The 18,822-nt window shown below is 43.9% G+C and overlaps 1 protein-coding gene across 11 annotated transcripts in view; it reads right to left on the minus strand.

Moving 5' to 3' along the window:
* KPNA1 (karyopherin subunit alpha 1) overlaps positions 1–18,822 on the minus strand; it is a 181,911-nt gene that overhangs the window by 19,739 nt on the left and 143,350 nt on the right. For 8 of the 11 annotated variants that reach the window (XR_012154830.1, XR_012154829.1, XR_012154835.1 and 5 more), the window contains one exon: positions 259–386. Coding sequence is in view for 6 of the 11 variants with exons in the window: in XM_073310977.1 (XP_073167078.1) it covers positions 259–386 (128 nt within the window). In the remaining 5 variants the exon portion in view is untranslated. Of the gene's footprint in view, positions 1–258; positions 387–1,173; positions 1,224–1,461; positions 1,562–16,137; positions 16,261–18,822 lie in introns of those variants that run through there. The other 3 variants (XR_012154834.1, XR_012154833.1, XM_073311026.1) reach the window with 3 other exon arrangements.

Genomic DNA, 18,822 nt, shown 5'->3' on the forward strand with positions numbered 1-18,822 from the left:
AACTGGTTCTCTCATGGGTGAGACTCAGCCAAGGCCAAGGATTGAGTGGACCATTTATAACTGAATTCAACTTCAGAAGTGGCCTCTGACCACTCCAGAGGAGTGAGATACATTGGAAACAGACAGCACAGGGAAATTGGGCACTTCAACTGTCTGTTCTCAAGAAAGGCTTTCCAGCTCCAGGGCTCTTAGTATGATACCTTTCACATAAACATTACATCCATTTAAATGTTCAGAGCAATTTTCACTGCTACTTACTTGATCTGTTCAGCAGAGCCTCCAGATGTTGCATTTGTTATTGCCCAAGCAGCTTCTTTCCTTGTCCGAAATTCAGCAGTTTGTAAAATATTTATGAGGGCTGGGAAAATGTGGGCATCTATGACAGTCTGCAAAAGGAAATGACACACAAGTTAAGTGTGTCAACTACAAATAGAAATACAACTTTCTTGCCCTGAGACATCTACGTGCAAAGCTCAGTACAATGCAGTAAACAATGCAAGATGCCTTCTTAAGGGTCAATCAGCAATCTTCAACCTTACATTCATAACCCCAGTTATCGTTCAAATCTATGCTCATTCTACCAGCTTTTCAAAACCAATGCAACTGAAATAACTATGGTACCTGATGTATTACTGAATCAGGCCTTATTAGCAATGGAGTGTTGTATTTTACATTATTGTTCCAGGTGGCAAGCCATTCAACTGTAAAGTCATTATACCAAAAAAATACAGGAGAAAGAATAATATATCTTTGTATCACACAGTTGCCATAGGGTGAGACAATAGAGCATAGAGAAAATGTGTCGCTAGATGAAAAACCCACACAAAAGGAGTGTATATATATCAATAGATTCTCTCATGATTGAAAGGCAAAGCAATACTTATCCATTATGATGGTCAACTGTTTAACACATCAAACTAACATTGGTCACCCATATATTTTGTAAATAATTCAAAGTTCAGGTAATTTTCCCTGGGGAAAAAAGCCTTTTGCATTAATTGACAAATGAAACCAGCTGGAAACTGGTTTAACCTCAAGCATTAGGACAAGTCTCTGTAATACTTATGTATAGATTTTTAAACGAGAGCAGCAACTTAGGATTCATTTGCAAAACTACTATCTAAAAATGTAAGTACGCATGGAATTGTGAAAGGCAAATAATCTCAGACAAACCTAATTCCTTTTCAGAGATCTACGTACAGGGGATCCCAACACATTTAATACTGCATTAAAAAAAAAGAAAAAAGCTATATTCAGTGCACTGGATGCATGGTACTCAGTGAATGTTCAATATTTATTTTTTACCTGTGTTGGTCCTTGTGTTGGAGAGACAAGGTTTGTGAGGCAATATGTTTTATTGGACCAACTTCTGTTTGTGAAAGACAAGCTTTCGAGCTCTTCTTCAGACCTCTCTATTTATTTTTACCATTTGTTTAATATGAGGCATCATATCTCACTCACTTTTCACCAGCCATTCCCTGTAGCAAATGAGTCACGGGTCGGGTGGAACACTGCTTCATTTACCATCCAACCTGTGCACTGAATGAGGCAATCCGTGGTCCTGGAGTAACAATGGTAAGAAACCATGTAAAGGCTATCATAATACATATTCAAAAAGGGAGCAGAATTGTTACACCATAACTCCAGCATTTTCCACTTCAAGATACTTCACAGTGGAAGCACAGCATTTTTTTTTATTATTTTTTGCTTGGAATTTTCTAGGAATCCAACACAGCATGACCAATCATTGAGGCAGGAGCCCTTGCTTCATTCCATACGCATATTCAGAGACTATTTCCACCTAACCCTAGAAACTAAACCTGGAATTCTACTTAACTTTTTTTTTTTAAACTAAGCACACCCAAATCCAGTGGATTGCTGAGGGATGGAAAAACTCAGCCTTAGCTCTGACTTTTCTGTCTGGAATCCTTCGTCAGAGAGTCTTCCCAGTGGGGATGTTCCCAATCTCTACAACAGCTGGAGGCAGACCAGATCTTTGACTCTGAGCATGGGCTTAGGAGTGTCCCTCAGGAAGAACACTCTAAAAGGATAATTTTCACAGAAGAAAAATACTAACCGCATACATGTTATAAAGTTATAAAGTTTATCTTTGAAAACTCGTGGCAAACGGGGGAAGTCCCGGATGACTGGAAAAAGGCTAATGTAGTGCCAATCTTTAAAAAAGGGAAGAAGGAGGATCCTGGGAACTACAGGCCAGTCAGCCACACCTCAGTCCCCGGAAAAATCATGGAGCAGGTCCTCAAAGAATCAATCCTGAAGCACTTGCATTAGAGGAAAGTGATCAGGAACAGCCAGCATGGATTCACCAAGGGAAGGTCATGCCTGACTAATCTAATCGCCTTCTATGATGAGATTACTGGTTCTGTGGATGAAGGGAAAGCAGTGGATGTATTGTATCTTGACTTTAGCAAAGCTTTTGACGCTGTCTCCCACAGTATTCTTGTCAGCAAGTTAAAGAAGTATGGGCTGGATGAATGCACTATAAGGTGGGTAGAAAGTTGGCTAGATTGTCGGGCTCAACGGGTAGTGATCAATGGCTCCATGTCTAGTTGGCAGCCGGTATCAAGTGGAGTGCCCCAGGGGTCAGTCCTGGGGCCGGTTTTGTTCAATATCTTCATAAATGATCTGGAGGATGGTGTGGATTGCACTCTCAGCAAATTTGCGGATGATACTAAACTGGGAGGAGTGGTAGATACGCTGGAGGGCAGGGATAGGATACAGAGGGACCTAGACAAATGGGAGGATTGGGCCAAAAGAAATCTGATGAGGTTCAATAAGGACAAGTGCAGGGTCCTGCGCTTAGGACGGAAGAACCCAATGCACAGCTACAGACTAGCGACCGAATGGCAGTTCTGCGGAAAAGGACCTAGGGGTGACAGTGGACGAGAAGCTGGATATGAGTCAGCAGTGTGCCCTTGTTGCCAAGAAGGCCAATGGCATTTTGGGATGTATAAGTAGGGGCATAGCGAGCAGATCGAGGGACGTGATCGTCCCCCTCTATTCGACATTGGTGAGGCCTCATCTGGAGTACTGTGTCCAGTTTTGGGCCCCACACTACAAGAAGGATGTGGATAAATTGGAGAGAGTCCAGCGAAGGGCAACAAAAATTATTAGGGGTCTGGAACACATGACTTACGAGGAGAGGCTGAGGGAACTGGGATTGTTTAGCCTGCGGAAGAGAAGAATGAGGGGGGATTTGATAGCTGCTTTCAACTACCTGAGAGGTGGTTCCAGAGAGGATGGTTCTAGACTATTCTCAGTGGTGGAAGAGGACAGGACAAGGAGTAATGGTCTCAAGTTGCAGTGGGGGAGGTTTAGGTTGGATATTAGGAAAAACTTTTTCACTAGGAGGGTGGTGAAACACTGGAATGCGTTGCCTAGGGAGGTGGTGGAATCTCCTTCCTTAGAAGTTTTTAAGGTCAGGCTTGACAAAGCCCTGGCTGGGATGATTTAATTGGGTATGGGTCCTGCTTATGAGCAGGGGGTTGGACTAGATGACCTCCTGAGGTCCCTTCCAACCCTGATATTCTATGATTTTATAAGTCCTATTCAACTGAAACCATTTGCAGCATGGCCTTGACAAGAAATTTAAATATTTCCTCTAGGAACACACAATTCCCTTTCAAAAGTACTTAACATGTGAGCAATAATCAGAAAAACTCTGGACAAACGCAGTCATAAAAGGGAGCTTGACAAAAGATTCTAGAAAGAAAATTCACAAAGAAAGACTGATATTTTTCATTCTCCATCCTCAGCACATCTGTTAGCCTTCATAGTGGATAGCGGAAAGCAGTAAAATCATCTATTGGGATGGAGGAAGGATTCAATTTAACCATGCAGAAATAGAAAAAGAACTTAAGGGTTACTAGGGCACCACATTCCATAACACCTTCTGCCAGACTCTGCATCTGTAAAGGAGAGAATGGGGATGGAAGACCATACAGTGGTCCTGCAGATCTCACTGCCCGTGATACCATTGCTCTTTTCGTGAAGCGAATAGCAACATTCTTGAAAATGTTTTGAATCAATATTGATGCAAAAACAATTAGTAACGTTATTATAGTCTTATACATTATAAATTTGCCTTCACTGAATTTTATGATACTTTCAATTATGTTGATTGAAAGTATGTTCAAACCATGCCGGCTCATATGCCCATGCTTTTTTTTGGGTTGCTTCTGTGATGTAAAAGGGTGTAAACTAATGAAAGAAATTCTTAGGAATCCTTTTTCTGTCACTGAGGGTATGTCTACACTTCAATCCTGTTGGAGACCGTGGGACCACGAGACTCAGGGCATCTCCGTGGCTACACTTTTTATTTTTAGTGAACTAGATCAATCAGAGCTAGTGCGAGTGTCTCCTTGAGCTGAGAATTATAACAAGTTTGAAGTGTAGACATACCCAGACATATCTTGAGTTGCAGGCATATACCCAAGGCTTTGAAAGTATCAAAGATGAAAACTCTCTAGGAAAAAAAAAAAATCTCTATTTGTGACCTCCAAATCCATTTACACAGACCCTGGAATGCAACTTTACAACTTCAGTTTTGCTTCTAACATATACAGTATATTAAAAAAAATACATATAAATAACTGTAATTTGTACCTTTCACAGAATATTTGATAGGAGTCTTTAACTGCAAACTTTTAAGGTAATTACTACAAATAATAAGGTGTGTATATATATAGGAGCAATCTAGTTTATTACAAAAAAATAAGTCTTAAAAACCAGGACACATTTTCCTTGTTTAAAGACTTCCAGTTTGCCAGGCACACAATCTCTATTTCAAGAAAACATCCTAAAATATTTTCATATGCAGATTTCTTTCTAAAACATAAGGCAAAGATTTATTTTTTATTTAAGTTAACCCAAAAAGGAGCGGTGTGTCGGATACATTACCAAAGCCATAAAACACAAGCTAAGGGCCTCTATATCGCTTTCTAAACTCGCCATCCCCTTCCCTCCTCTCTGCAAAGAGAACCTTAGTTTTGTTTAAACACATCTCACTAACAAATATTCCTAGAAATTCTTATTAAAATTAACTTTTTATAAACACAGTCATAAAAAGAATGAATACTTTAAGGAGAAAACTGATAGTTGGGAAATGTTTGATAGAAGTTATTAGCTCATGATTCCATTTAAAGGTGAAAACATCTCTTTATTCTCCAAATATTTAAAATAGAACAAGCTTTTAAGTTATTTGTGAATATGCTGTATTTAAATGCAAACATTTTATGTGACCGTTTCCTGATGATATTGCTATGTGAACAGTGTGATACAGCAGGTCCAGGGAGTAGTGGGAGAGTGGTCCTATTGGGTTCTGGCCAACTGCACCTGTCCATTGCTAAAGGACTCTCCCTCAGCCTTAGGGGAGGATCCACAAGGTCCAGGAACTCACATTTTTCGTTGTGCGCCCCCCGTAATTATTTAACAGGGGCAGGTGTGAAAGTCAAAGGGTCAAACAAAGGGAACCTGAAGGGGACACCGAGCAGAGAACCCCGGACAGTGCTCACGGCTCCTCGAAGATGTCAAGGGAGCGATCGGACGCCGCCCAGAGGAACTCTGCCTGGATATGTGAGCGAAGGCAGGATTGGAAATAGGCCCCACAGTCACAGGAAACCCACTTAGTGAACTTCCTCTCCCTGGTCTTATAGATGGCTACTTTGACCAGCACTAGGAACAGGCTGACAAGGAGGTCCCGTGACTTTGTGGGGCCAAGGATATTGTGTGAGTATATGAAAAGGTGAGGGGAAAAGTGCAGCCAGAAACTTAAAAGGATGGTCAGGAGGAGCCAGGTATACATGCACCAGGGTCTCCCTCACGCTGCAAAAGGGGCAGGCATCAGGAACAGGGGTGAACCGCATCAAGTACATACCCATGCTCATGCCTTTGTGGAGGAGCCACCAATTAATATCCCAGGCGGGCCTTGGGACTGGGGTAGAATATAGGTTGGCCCACCCTCAACAGGTGGCAATAGGTCCTGCCACTTCATATTGGGGCGGGACACAAGGGTGAGGAAATGAAGGATGTGAAGCATGAGCGTGTAAAGATGTTTCCTCGGCACAGTCCGGAAGCGAACCAGCTGCAAATCGTGCAGCCGGCTCGTGGTGTACGGGTGGGACAGGTTGGGGGGCGGAGGGGATGTCTCACGGGGCAGGTGCCCGATGAAAAGGTCCGGAGGGCCTGGAGTGTAGGGTGGGCAGGAAGAACCCTTCCGCAGGACCTGGCCAAGATAAACCTGAGCAGTGGGCAGTAAGGCTGCCCTCACCTTCTGAAGTACGTGCTGCGGAGTACGAAGGGTGGAGAGCCCCATGCACTGAGCGAGCATCAGGGGATGATCCACCCAGTCTCCCTAGTCGTAGTCCAGGAAGTCTCGGACTCTGGTGACTTCTACCAGGACCAACCTCTGTTGCATTGAGAGGGACCCCGCCACCTGCACACAAAGTTGGGGATTGTGTAGCAGGGGCTCCACGAGGAGATCCGCCCCCTTGGTAGCTGCCACTGACCTGGTCGCCGAAACCAGCTTCCAGGTCAGGAGGAGGTCCTGGTAGAAGACTGGCAGCCTGGAGAGGTCTTGCGGAAGACTTTTCCCATGGAGATAAAGGAGCTGCAAGTCATATGGGAGCCCTTGGAAGTGGCGCAGGAAGGTATGCGCCAAAGTGCTCCAAGCCGGACTACCTGCACCATAGAGGGGTCTCTGCAGGGCCGGAAGTGGAAGACATGGACCTGAGTGCACAAGCATGTCAGGCCCTGTCCTCCCTCCTCCAGGGGGAGATGGAGAGCCCCTGCAGAGACCCAGTGCAGCCCTGGCCAAAAGAACTCCAGAACCAACTTCTGGATATCATCCAGGAAACCCAGGGCTGGGACCAGGGTGTTGAGCAGGTGCCCGAGCATGAACAGGACTAGCTGGTTGAGCACCAATCCCCTCTCCTGCAGGGAGAGGCACCAGAGTAGTCCTGTCCACCTTTGCAGCCACTCAGACACCCTGCCCTCCAACCCCAGCCAGTTCTCCAGTGGAGAAGGATACATGGCAGAAAGTTAAATGCCAAGATAGAACAGTGGACCCGCGCTCCACCGGATGGCTTGAAGCACAGGTGGAAGCTTGCCTGCCACCCGTCCCCAACCACCAGGCCAGAGCTCTTGACCCAGTTGACCCGGGCGGAGGAGACCGCTGAGTAGATGGCCTGGTAGGCCTCCACTTGCACCAGATCACCCGGGTCCTGGACCATGAGGAGCATGTCGTCAGCATATGCCAACAGGACCAGCCACAACTCTGGCTCACAGAGCACCAACCCCATGAACCTCTGACAGAGAAGACAGGAAGGACTCCACTGACGGAGCATACAGGTGGCCTGACAGCGGACACCCCTGATGCACCCTGAGCCCGAAGCTGAGCCTGACCAGATACTCCAGAGGCGTACAGTACCTGGAGAGAACCCACAAACTGGGGCCCAAAATCGAATGCCTGCAGAGTGCCCAAGAGAGACCCATGGTCCACCCTGTCGAATGCTTTCTCCTGATCCAGGGACAGAAGGGCAAACGACAGACCATCCCCACACCCGAACTTCAAGAGATCCTGGACCAAGTACAGATTGTCAAAGATGGTATGGCCCAGGACAGTGTAGGTCTGGTTGGGGTGGACCACATCCACCAGCACAGACCCCAGCCACAGCGAGATGGCCTTCACTACAATCTTATAGTCTGTGCTGAGGAGTGAGATGGAATGCCAGTTCCGAAGGTCGCGGAGGTCCCACTCCTTCAGAAGCAAGGCAAGCATGGCTTACCTGCAGGACAAAGGGAGGACCCCGCTCCTCAAGGACTCGGCCTGTGAGTGAGTGGTTGAGGGGAGATATATAAGCCCTAGCCTAATTAAGGCATGGTTCCCGGTCAACTAGGGAAGGCTACTACAGATTAATTGGAGCACCTGTAGCCAATTAAGGACCTGTCAGGAACCTAATAAAAACCCCTGCTTCAGGCAGACAAGGTGGTGCAAGGAGAGAGGAGTGGAGTTTGGAGGTGTGTTGCTGAGAATTGAAAGAGCAGAGAGGAAGGGAGGGAAGGCAGAGACTCCCTCTCCCAGCGTCAAGGACCAAGGGTAACCCTACCCAAGGGGGAAGAGGGTAAGAAACTCACAGGGGTTGAGAGGGGCTGGGGCTCAGAGTGAGGCACAAACCCAGACCTCTTCCCCGCTTCCCTCCTCTACCACCTTCTCTGGCTACTAGCAGGGCCCTCAGCACCCCAAGAGCAGGGGCAAGGGGTGGCATCCTAGCTCCCCTGCCAAGAAAAGTGTGGAATCCACCATACCAACATTGGCCATTTTGTCACAAGAGCTATATGCGGAAATATAGAATCAAATGACCTTGCTATAACTACGTACTAATATAAAATGGCATTTTATTATGATTTATACTTATATGAGTTAACTTCTTTCCCAAACTCAGAAACCACCACCTTTTCAAGGAACTTTTCTTCTTAAAGACCCTTCCCTGTTAACCATTTAAGTTTAAAGACTTAGGCTTGTCTACACTTAAAATGCTGCAGTGGTGCAGCTGCACTGCTACAGTTGGGCCACAATAGCACTTCAGTGAAGATGCTACCTATAGCAACAGGGGTGTTAGTGAGGTTAATGGGAGAATTCTCCCATTGACCTAGCACTATCTATACAGGGGTTAAGTTAATTTTCCAAGTAGCTGACTCCCAGATTAAGGGCCTACCCCGCAGTTGACCTCCTAAAAAGAGGTCTCTTCACAATTTTGTGAAAACCATGCATTAACTGGATGTGATTCTGTGTAATGACTTTTTGGTACTGGGGGGAAAAAAAAAAATCTGTGTTTAATGTTGCCAAAACAAAGGGAGCTTACTGTTTCAGAGATCTTGCCCAGTTGGGAGAGTGACATAAAAGCTGCAATTTCTGCAGCATGGAAGTTGGTAGCAGTGCTGTATGACCAGAGCAAGAAAGAAAGGGAGGACCCACACATTGCTTGTGCCTCAATCTAGTCATTAAAAAGGGCAAGTCATTGGACAAACTCCCACCGTGTGAGGACAGTTCTGAAGAGCATGTCAAAAGAGCATCTTGGTAAACAAAGATCTGGTTGCCTTCGCACATAAATTAACTAGATATTGAGTCACAATTATAATATGGATGACAAAATGTGGATGATCTACTTCTGGCATTCTTGAAGGGCCCATAGGCACCTGAGCTTCAACAAGCCCTCATTTGTGCCTGTACGAGGAAGAGGTACAGACACAATCAACTGTGTCTGTAGTTCACACTATTTTCCCTGCACAGAACTGTGTACATGCCAAGGCAATGAAGATCGTGGTAACCTACGCACTCTCAACAAAGATCATATTGATGAACACGTTGATTATAATGATGTTGACTAGCAATGTCACCAGTGCTTATTACATTATGTATATATCTGTACAAAATTATTAGATTTTGTTTTACCCTTTATATTGTTGTGATGCTCTGAGATGACAGAAACCCAATTTTAGGTCTTGAAATAATACATAGACATTAAACTTACAGAAATAAATACAAATAAATTTCAAAGCAGTCATTTTAATATGTTCATGAGATCATTGTTTATTCCTGTTTGTATGGTAAAGGATCTACACCATACCTCATCTTAAAGTAGACATAAGCTTTCAAATGCTGTATGATGTGCATGTGTGTAGAGAGGATATATTAAATCAACCACATCAATGGTGTCTTTCTATATGATTCAAATGCAGTATTGTAGCTGTGTCGATCCCAGGATATAAGAGACAAAAGGTGGGTGAGGGAATATAAAAGATATTAAAATAAAAGATATTACCTCACCCACTTAGTCTCTCTCATATGAATCAAAGGTAAAGTCGCATACAGATTTAAGTTTAACAAGAGTTTTAAACTCTTGATTTTGTAAGAAGGTCACTGACACAGCAAAAATTAAATCAAAATTATTTGAATTTTTCATGGTGATTTGATAAAAATGGATTGGCAGAATAATAAGAGTTCAAAAATCACCCTTTCTGGCAATTTTTCAATGGATTGTCTCACTTATCTTTGTCCTCATTGTTGCCACCTATATATAATTGATATACTTGAAACCAGCACATGAGGAGCATGTGTCTATAGAGCATTTAAGAAACTTTTAGAAAAAAATGGAAAATATGTGCACGAAGCCAAACTGATCACATATGAGGACATATCTGCCATGGTGCAAATCCTCTGCCACCACTGAGAAACAGGGACAGACTGAACAAGACAGAAGCTTAGCTTTTCTTGAGCTGGGAAAGAAGAGAACAGGAGTTCATATCTCAGCTCTTCCAATTGCTATTTATCTGTCCAGGCACTTCATTACCCTTATGTAAGGAACTGCAGGTCTTGAACTCTGCAGGGTCAACCCTTTTTGGCAGTAAGTTCCAACCTGCCTCCCAGTAACCTTCAAAATTTTCATCAGAATAGGAGATGAACTCTGACCGAGGACCCCAGCCCTGGAATCCGGTTGGCAAAATGTTGGGGGTCCTTATTGGTTCACAGCTTCTATATAAACCCATCAAAGGAACACGAAGTTGTCCATACAACTGGGGTCTCCCTGCTTCAGACCGCTTCCTCCGTGATACCTGCTCTTACTGCTGATCTCCTGGTAACGTGACCCTGCCTTCTTCCTGACTTCTGGTTTGCCCTCGGGCCTGTCTCGGGCTCCGATTTCCTGCTAACCTGACTCCTTCCCTCACAGGACACAGCCATTTTTACACGGTACTGGTACAGGGCCATGAGGAATGTGTGGCTCACAAAATCCTGCACTCTAAATATAAATGTGGCATATGATCTGAGGAGCACAACTGGGAACCTGCAGAAAATGTACATGCCCCAGTATATCCATGCTGATCACGGGTTCTGCTCAATAACCATCCAAAGCAGTGTGGACTGACTTATGTTCAATTTCATCATCCAAGTCAGATGCCACCAGCAGAAAGTTGATTTTCTTTTTTGGTGGTTTGGGTTTTGTAGTGTCCGCATCAGGGTATTGCTCTTTTAAGACTTCTGAAAGCATGCTCTACACCAGGGGTCTCAAACTCAAATGACCACGAGGGCCACATGAGGACTAATACATTGGCCTGAGGGCCGCACCACTGACCACCCCCGCACGCTGCCCTGCCCCCGCCCCCAGTCCGCCTCTTCCCACCCCTTCCCTGCCCCCATTCCAACTCCTTCCCTGAAATCCCCAGCCCTGCCCCCAGGGTGCGCAGGGGGCTCAGGACAGGGGGTTGGGGTACAGGGTGGGGCAGGGGGTCAGGGTGCAGGTGTGCAGGGTGCAGCAAAGGGCTCAGGAGGGGTGTGGGGTACAGCAGGAGGCTCAGGGCAGGGGGTTCGGCTGCAGGATGGGTTCGGGGGGGAGGCAGGTCCAGTCTGGCCCACATCAGTGGCAGGGCAGGTTCCCTGCCTGCCTACCCTGCCCCCGCGCTGCTCCGGGAAGCAGCCGGGACCTGGGGAAGGGGGGGGGCACAGGGGTCTATGTGTTGCCCTGGCCGCTCCTCCAGGTACCACCCCCGAAGCTCCCATTGGCCGGGAACGGGGAACCGCGGCCAACGAGAGCTTTGGGGGATGTATCTGGAGGAGTGGCCAGGGCAACACACAGACCCCTCTGCCCCCACTCCCCAGCCGCTTCCCGGAGTAGCACGGGGACAGGGCAGGGCGGGGCGGGAGCCTGCCCTGGCCCCGGTGCGTGCCAGGCCAAAGCCGCTCTAGGTAAATGCTTGGGGGGGCCCATGGAGAGCTGGCGGTTTAAGACTCTTGCTCTACACCTTGTCACTCTCAGATTTTCGAAGGCACTTCAGATTCTTAAACCTTGGGTCGAGTGATGTAGTTCTCTTTAGACATCTCACATTGGTACCCTTCTTTGCGTTTTGTCAAATCTGCAGTGAAAGTGTTCTTAAAACAAACAACATGTGCTGGTCATCATCCAAGACAGCTATAACATAAAATATATGGCAGAATGTGGGTAAAACAGAGTAGGAGACATGCAATAACAAAAATGATTAGGGGACTGGAACACATGACTTATGAGGAGAGGCTGAAGGAACTGGGATTGTTCAGTCTGCGGAAGAGAAGAATGAGGGGGCATTTGATAGCTACTTTCAACTACCTGAAAGGGGGTTCCAAAGAGGATGGATCTAGACTATTCTCAGTGGTAGCGGATGACAGGACAAGGAGTAATGGTCTCAAGTTGCAGTGGGGGAGGTTTAGGTTGGATATTAGGAAAAACTTTTTCACTAGGAGGGTGGTGAAGCACTAGAATGCATTACCTAGGGAGGTGGTGGAATCACCTTTCTTAGAAGTTTTTAAGGTCAGCCTTGACAAAGCCCCAGCTGGGATGATTTAGTTGAGGATTGGTCCTGCTGTGAGCAGGGGGTTGGACTAGATGACCTCCTGAGGTCCCTTCCAACCCTGATATTCTATGATTCTATGAATTCTCCCCCAAGGAGTTAAGCCACACATTCAATTAATGCATTATTTTTTTTTAACAAAAAGAAAAGGAGTACTTGTGGCACCTTAGACACTAACCAATTTATTTGAGCATAAGCTTTCGTGAGCATCCGATGAAGTGAGCTGTAGCTCACGAAAGCTCATGCTCAAATAAATTGGTTAGTCTTTAAGGTGCCACAAGTACTCCTTTTCTTTTTGCGAATACAGATAACACAGCTGTTACTCTGAAACCCATTTTTTTTTAACGCACATCATCAGCATGCCCTCTGGAATGGTGGTTGAAGCATGAAGGGACATATGAATCTTTAGGGCATCTGGCACATAAATATCTTGCGATGCCGGCTACAACAGTGCCATGCGAATGCCTGTTCTCACTTTCAGGTGATATTGTAAATAAGCAGGCAGCATAATCTCCTGCAAATGTAAACAAACTTGTTTGTCTGAGCAATTGGCTGAACAAGAAGTAGGACGGAGTGGACTTGTAGGCTCTAAAGTTTTACATTGTTTTATTTTTGAATGCAGGTTTTTTGTATATAATGCCACATCTTTAAGTTCAGCTTTCATGATAAAGAGATTGCACTACAGTACTTGTATTAGGTGAACTGAAAAATACTATTACTTTTGTTTTTTACAGTGCAAATATTTGTAATCCAAAGTAAATATTAAGTGAGCACTCTACATTTTGTATTCTGTGTTGTAACTGAGATCAATATATTTTTAAATGTAGAAAATATCCAAAACTATTTAAATAAATAGTATTCTATTATTGTTTAATGGTGCAATTAAAAAAATGAATTCCTTGACAGCCCTAGTTTATATAGAAGCTGTGAACCAGTCATGATCCCCAGTATTCTGCCAATTGGATTTTGGGACTGGGGTCCTCTATTCTGACGACAGTTAGCAGGTCACTGGGTGGCAGGTTGGAGCTTATTGGCACCAAAGAGTCCTATCAACCAGAGTTCAAGACCTTCAGGCCCTGACATCACCCCCTCCCCAAGGGGTACTCTCATAGCGATGTGGGACCAAGCATTTCGGGGTGCTTCCTATAGGATGTTTGTACAAGCACTGAGATATGTACATTTTCTGCAGGTTCCCAGCTTTAAAGGGCATGCGAATGTTTAGCATATCTGGCACGTAAATACCTTGCAGTGCTGGCTACAAAAATGCCATGCGAACGCCTGTGCTCACTTTCAGGTGACATTGTAAATAAGAAGCGGGCAGCATTACCTCCCATAAATATAAACAAACTTGTTTGTCTTAGCGACTGGCTGAACTAGAAGTAAGACTGAGTGGACGTGTAGGCTCTAATGTTTTACGTTGTTTTTTTTGTTATATAACTGCACTCAAAAACAAATCTACATTTGCAAGTTGCATTTTCACGATAAAGAGATTGCACTACAGTACTTGTATGAGCTGAACTGAAAAATAGCATTTCTTTTGTTTGCCATTTTTACAGTGCAAATATTTGTAATAAATAACTATATAAAGTGAGCAAGTCTACCCTGTATTCTGTGTTGTAACTGAAGGCAATATATTTGAAAATGTAGGAAAACATCCAAAATATTTAATAAATTTCAACTGGCATTCTACTGTTTATTAGTGTGATTAAAACTGCGATTAATTGCAATTTTTTAAATCGCGATTAAATTTTTTTGAGTTAATCGCAAGTTAACTGCGATTAATCAATAGCCCTAATATAAACCCAGAAGAGAAACACAAAGTTGTCCACACAACTCTGTTCTCCCTGCTTCAGACTGCTTCTCTTGCAATACCTGCTCCTACTGACTGTTGCTGATCTCCTTGCCTGCCTCCTGACCTTGGTTTGCCCTCTGGCCTGTCTCAGACTCTGACCTCCTGATATTGGATCCGGCCTGACTCCTGCTCCGACCACTAGGTCAGACTGCCCACATCCTGGTCTTGACACCTTATTATTCACTAAACCCATGAACCCCAATCCATTTTAAAAAGTAAATTACTAAAAAACTTATGCAAGATCACTACAGGTGGCCACGAATAGAACCCAGACCTGTAAACATGATAAATGACACCACTGCACTGCCTTTCAGACTGAATTAACCAGTTGTAGATGCCACATTTCAAACCACATTAAACCACACTCCTGTCCAGGAGCCAGGAATACAGTCCAGGATTCCTGATCTTTAGTATTCTACCACTGACTAGAAAAAGTTGTGTAACCCACTGAAGAAGTATATACCAAATGCTCCATTGGCTGTCTACAAAGGAGTTAGCAATACAAGCTACTCATGTAGTTTAAGTAGTAAGAATCTATGCTAGGGAATAGAAAGTAAAGAGATTCAAACCCTGGTACTTGCCTATGTGGGGCATGTTTTGGTTGCATGTGATTCACACAGTGAGAAGATCTCACACAGGTTTTGTACTTAACTGTGACTAGTGATGACCCATGGCTTTGCACTCACATCTGTGATTTCATGGTAAGTGTGAGTGATGGTTGGCAAGTGTGTGTGTGTTGCGCTGGGAGAGGTGTTGAGTTGTGTCTGGTGCTGGCAGCAAGGTTGTGCTGAGAAATTTATATTGAATTCCACGGGTGGTGAATAAGGGGCGTGCTGCCCTGGGAGGCTAAAGTGTGTTTGGGATCATTGTATCTGCTTGTTGTGTGGGTGGTTATGCTGATTTCTTTCAGGGCAGGAGGGGGCGCTGCAATGGAAGATGTGTTGATTTGTGTGGGTGGCCGTTATAGGTGTGGCAGTTCGGTTAAGTAATCAGTCATCTGTACAGTCTCCTTCATACAACCAACGAAACTGCTGTATGCAAATTAGCTATAGAGTAAGAGCAGTGATTGGTTGAGTTATCTCTGATATCAACATGATCTAGGACTCTTGGCATAGCACAGATATAACATGCCTTACTGTAACTGTACACTGTAAAAGTATAATTTGTGAAGTCAAAATGGCTGAGAACTTAAAATTGGGATGGTAATAGAGCACAAAACCTAGTGATGATTCAACCTGGTGATATTCTGAACAGAAAGAGCCCCCAAAAATTCTTGTAGCTGTTTCCATGCTTCACATGGACTCTATAGACATAATAGTTGTCAGTGTGACATTCATGGAATCTTATAATATTGATTTATCTGTAAACTATAGTGCAAGAATCCCCAAAATACACGCTTTTCACATTTCAGTCATTTGTTACACATTTTACTTGTGTAACCCACAGGTCAAATTGTAGGTTGTGTTGCTCCCGCTGTGGGCCCCCCCATACCCAATTTAGAAAATGAGTCTGTTATTACTCTTGGATTGATAGCCTTGTTCTTTAGCACAACTTAAAAAATCGTGCTTTTAAATTCTGAGGGTTGACAGGTATGCGTTCATGATGGCAGGGATGGAACACCTTGAGGAAGGTGGAACAGAGTAGGTAGACCTGCTGGTATAATGCAGGTACTCTGCTGCTGCAGCCACACCTAGCTGTATCCAGTTTCCAGAAGTCCAATAATAAGCTATGGTGTGTTTCGGGATGTGTGTGATGACAGATTGACAGGTTATGTCATCACTGCTAAATATAGTAGGGTTGCTCTTGGCATACTTACTTTCCATAATTTTTAAATGGGAAAAAAGTTTATAGAAACACTTATTGAGGCATGTTATAGCCTCTCATACCCTTCAGAAGGGTCGACAGTCAGGACTGACTTCAGCAGCGCAGTTTCTCCTTCTGATTCCCAGGCAGGTGCAGCTTCCCTTCTCCCTGACTCTGGGGAGCTATCCACTGTGGTACACCTAAAGCTGCATAAAAATTAAGAAAGTAACAAACACAAACTATGCTTAATGACAGATAAGGTTGCATCTGGACACACCCCATCCACTGAAAACTTTAAAAGCATGGAAATAAAACAGGAAAAAATTATTGCATTCCTCTCCATCTTCATATTGCCTACAATACCGTTGATAACACATCAGAACACTCCAAAAGGCATTCACTTCCCATCTCCAACATAAGACTTAACTGTGACCTCATATGCTGTTATATCAATTATACATATAGGTACATGTGACTGTCACATTTGAAAGTTATTTACCTTAATAATGATGAAGTCAATGTTAAGGTTTTTTGATAGTGTTAGTTTGATGAAGTTGGTGTATGTATTGATTTCTGGTATCTTTTCGAGCTGGGATGTGAAAGCCTTTGGAGTGTTTTACTGACAGTGTTGTAGGCAACATGAAAGTGGACATGAATGCAGGAGTCTTTCCTCTTAACTTCGTATTTCCATGCTTTAAAGAATTTGGATGGATGGGATGTGTTCTGATGTCTTCTTAACTGTCACTAAATGTAGTTTTTGTTTGTTAATTAATATGGTTGAATATAGGTGCTGGATGTTGGGTTTACTGATACATTTAATTCTCTACTCAGTGTGCAACAGCAGAGAAGATTACTAAAATATCCTGTTTTGCATTAAGAGAGGGATTATTCCTATAGTGCTAGCAAAAGTTTAATTAAGGGGTGCCTAAATGTTTCTAAGGCCTTGTTCATACTTGAGATATTAGCCACCTGTTAAACCACATGCAAATTTGTACCAGTGCAGTTTAACCTGGTACACTGGTAATAAAAATCTCCAGCACAACAAACGTGCATTCAGTTACTCGACTTTGTGAAAAATTCTCTTTTTAGCCTAAAAATTTCTAGGCCTGGTTTTTGCCCAGGATGAATTTTTTGCAAAGTTTGCCCAAGAGTCAAATCCCATTAAGAACAAATAAAATGAACAGGGACACTTTTACCATCCTCTCTTTAAAAATCAGGTCAGCAGTGTTGGCCTGAAACCCCCATCTCTAAAAGCAGGTATTCTTGCTAGGAAAGAGTTATGTGAGTTTTGTAAATAGTGAAGTTGGCTCATTATCATATCTGGATATAAAGTGAGGTTGGAGTGGCTCCAGGTTCGACCCACGGTGTAGGCTGAGCAGTCCTGTGGAAGGAAGCATTCGAGCAGGTAAACTTGGGGGGTGACGAGGAAGAGGTCTGGAATGGATTTTGTGTTTCACTGAGTTCCTTTTGTGAATAAAACCAAATCCCATAAACGGAATAATTTTAACTCACCACAAGTTGTAAGAGCTATTTAAATCGAGCTGGGAAAGGGACAATTCTGTCTTATCTCTGACTTTTGATTTTAGGACAGCCTTCACAATGGGGTATTTCCTGTCTCCATGACAACCAGAGGCAGACCAGATCTTTGCTTGGAGCCTGGCCTATGGCTGCCCCTCGGGAAGATCTCTCCAGAATGACAGCTTCCAAAGCTAAAAAATGTTTACTATAATAAAAGTGCTACGCAACTGAAAGCATTTGCAGCAAAGCATTGACATGAAATTTAGGGATTTGGTAAAGAAACACACTTCCTTTTCAAATATAAAAAGTGAGCAACAGCCAAAAACAACAAACCAAATCAACCAACCAAAAAACCCTTCACATTCTGGACATAATGCAATCCTCCGAGGAAGGTTCAGACTGACAGAAGGTCTTAGCATGAAGATTCACAGGTAAGACAGAACTTTTGCTTTCTCAGTTTCCTCCACATAAGACAGTCTTCACAGTGGGATGTGAAAGTAGTAAAAGTTCTCTCTATGGAAGGAGGGAGGATTCAATTTATACCTGTAGAACTGAAAAAGAACTTAAGGGTTATGGTGGCATCCTTTGCCTTAACACCCTTCTACCAAACACTGCATCACCAAGTGTGAGGATGTTTATGTTATAACATCAGAGGAAGTGTGGATATGGAAGAACCTGAAGTAGCCTTACAGACCTCCTTATAAAATGTATGTGATCACTCTGCAACATCCCCCACCCGCCTCAATTGCTGCTTTTTGCAGAGTGCATAGTAATGAGAAGATCTGTGCCTGAGACTTTGAATACCTCTGCTATATACACCTTTATTTCTCTGCAGGCTCTGTTCCCATCCAATATATGCATTTCTACTTCTTCAGGATGTTTGAATTCAAGCAGAAGGGCAGCACTACCACTTCCTATTATATGCGGAAGATTAGGGTGCCTTGGAAATAGAGGCCTAGCTAGTTCAAAGAACTACCATGTTTGACAGAACATATAACTGAGAATTCACTGAGAGCACGCCAAAACTGTCTAGGACAAAGATGTCGACTGTGCATGATGTTTTCATTGAGAAGAGGAAGAGATCTGCCAACTGTGAAGCTGAAAGGTGGATATTAGGATATGTAGATTAAGAATCTGCATATTGCTAGAGGATCGATACGTGTGACGAACCTCAGGATTCTGGTACGTGACAGTTATGAGAGATTCTCACGGGTTTCTTATAATGCAGTATGACTGCAGTCACCGACTTG

Source organism: Lepidochelys kempii, chromosome 1 (assembly GCF_965140265.1).
Source record: "Lepidochelys kempii isolate rLepKem1 chromosome 1, rLepKem1.hap2, whole genome shotgun sequence".
NCBI classification, from domain to species: domain Eukaryota; kingdom Metazoa; phylum Chordata; order Testudines; family Cheloniidae; genus Lepidochelys; species Lepidochelys kempii.